The 2,260-nt window shown below is 16.7% G+C and overlaps 1 protein-coding gene across 1 annotated transcript; it reads right to left on the minus strand.

Moving 5' to 3' along the window:
* Positions 1 to 319: 319 nt before the first annotated feature.
* PGSY75_0924300 (thiamine pyrophosphokinase) lies at positions 320 to 1,504 on the minus strand (the record flags this gene model as incomplete). The annotated part of the gene is made up of 1 exon (XM_018785650.1): positions 320 to 1,504. The coding sequence occupies one exon, from the start codon at positions 1,502 to 1,504 to the stop codon at positions 320 to 322; it is 1,185 nt and encodes a 394-aa protein (XP_018641991.1).
* Between the last annotated feature and the right edge of the window lie 756 nt (positions 1,505 to 2,260).

Here is a 2,260-nt window from a genome sequence, read left to right on the forward strand (position 1 = left end):
AAAAATAAAAAAAAAAAAATAAAATTATTATAATATATTTTTTTTTATAATAAATTATATTAAAATAAATATTTTTTTTTTTTTTTTTTTTTTTTTTTTAAAAAAAATAAAAAAAAAAAAAATATATTTATATTTTTTTTTTTTTTTTTTTTTTTTTTTTTTTTTTTTTTTTTTTTTTTTTTTTTTTTTTTTTTTTTTCTTGTTATCATTTTGGCTAGTCATAAAAAAAAATATATATATATATATATACATAAATAAATAAATTTATATATATACATATATTTTTGTCGTAGTTCCCTTTCTTATGACAAAAAATTGCTCATTTTTTTAATTGCGAATTCCAAATAATAGGAGTATCGTTAGATATTTTCACTTCATTTTGAATAATTTCATTAGATGAACTGATTAAGGAATCAAAACTTAAATATTCATAATTTAAATTATATTTAAGTCCCTCTGTTTTCACTTTACATTTTGCTCCAATTGGTAAGAGAGCACATCCTTTTTCAAAAGGATTTAAATTTATATGTATAACATGATTTCCTTTTTTTAATAAAAATATGAAATTATTTTCACCTATTAAATAAATATTATTTATTGTTTGTACGTTTTTATATAAAGAAGATATATTTGCACATGTTTGATCAAATCTATTTCCTGTAGCTCCTAGTACAAGAATTTTATCGTTTTGTTTAATATATGGTTTTATTTTTTCAATACATTTATCTAAGTCTGTATTTTCTTGATTTGGACATTTTTCAAATAAAACACCTTCATTTTTATAATGTTTATATACATGTGGGTATATGCTATCAAAATCTCCACAAATAAAATCTGGTAAAATTTCTATAGTATTTTTATTCTGTTTTTTTTTTGTATCCATATTTATTGTTAATTTATTATTATTAAATAAATCATATAATTGTTTAGCAATAACATTTTTGTCATTTGTATGTTCTATAATATGATTTGATATATTTTGTTCTTCCCTTTTCTTTATTTGTTCTTTTTTATAATCATTTTTATTTACTTGTATACCCTGTTCAAGGCATATATTATTGTTCATACAATAATTGCTTATATGCTTTTCATTTATTGTGGAACATAAATCATATAAACGATTAGCCCCACCATCTGCACATATTAAAACATTTGAATTCTTTATAATTTCATAGGAATGTGAACATAATGTATTATTTAAAATAATAGTAATTAATTTATAATTGTAAATATCTGTACAAACATTTGGATTAGTACTATCAACAGAAGTGCATGTTTTTATATCTTTTATCTTATCATTATTATTATTTGAAAAAATATATTTCATAAAATCAAGATTATGATAATGAGGAAAATCGTCTTTTTCTTTACTAGTTGAATAATAATGTTTATGATTTTTTGTCATTCTTTCTTTGTTACCACATGATAATTTAGTACCCTTATTAAAGTATGAAAAATATTTGGAAGAAATCCTTTTAAATATATATGTGTACTTTTTTTTCATTTTAAAAAATAAAATATAAAATATAAAAAATAAAAATTAAAAAATAAAAAATAAAAAATAAAAATTAAAAATTAAAAAATTAAAAATTAAAAAATTAAAAATTAAAAATTAAAAAATTAAAAATAAAAATTTAGTGTGTATATGTCGTGTCATAGGAACATTATAAATATAAATGAACCACTACAAAAAATAAAATAAAATATACATATATATATATTATTTATTTATTTATTTATTTATTTATTTATTTATTTATTTATTTATTTATTCATTTATGGTTCTAGTAGTTTTGTGTGCACAAAACTATAATATTTATAACATTATATTTTTATCTTAATACATATACAATTACAATGTTATTGTAAGGGAATAATACAAATAATGATAAATTTTTAATCTTCCAAAAAAAAAAAATAATGACCTTAAAATATATATAAATAGCTATGGCTTATACAAACATATAAATATATATACATATAATATATATATATATTTATTTATTTGCGTTTAAAAATATTTGATGGCTTTAATAAAGAGTAACAGTTGTATTACCCATTTGATGGAAATTATAAATATACATTTCATATGAACATTTTAAAAAACAAAATTGTTGAAAATTTTATTTGAGACTATGAGCTAATAAATTATTAGACCTATTTATTTTGTTTATTCATTCTTTACGTTATTATCTTTTTTTTTTTTTTTTTTTTTTTTAAATAAAATAAAACAAAATAATATTATATGTGTTAATGTATA

This window comes from Plasmodium gaboni, chromosome 9 (assembly GCF_001602025.1).
Source record: "Plasmodium gaboni strain SY75 chromosome 9, whole genome shotgun sequence".
In the NCBI taxonomy this organism is placed as follows: domain Eukaryota; phylum Apicomplexa; class Aconoidasida; order Haemosporida; family Plasmodiidae; genus Plasmodium; species Plasmodium gaboni.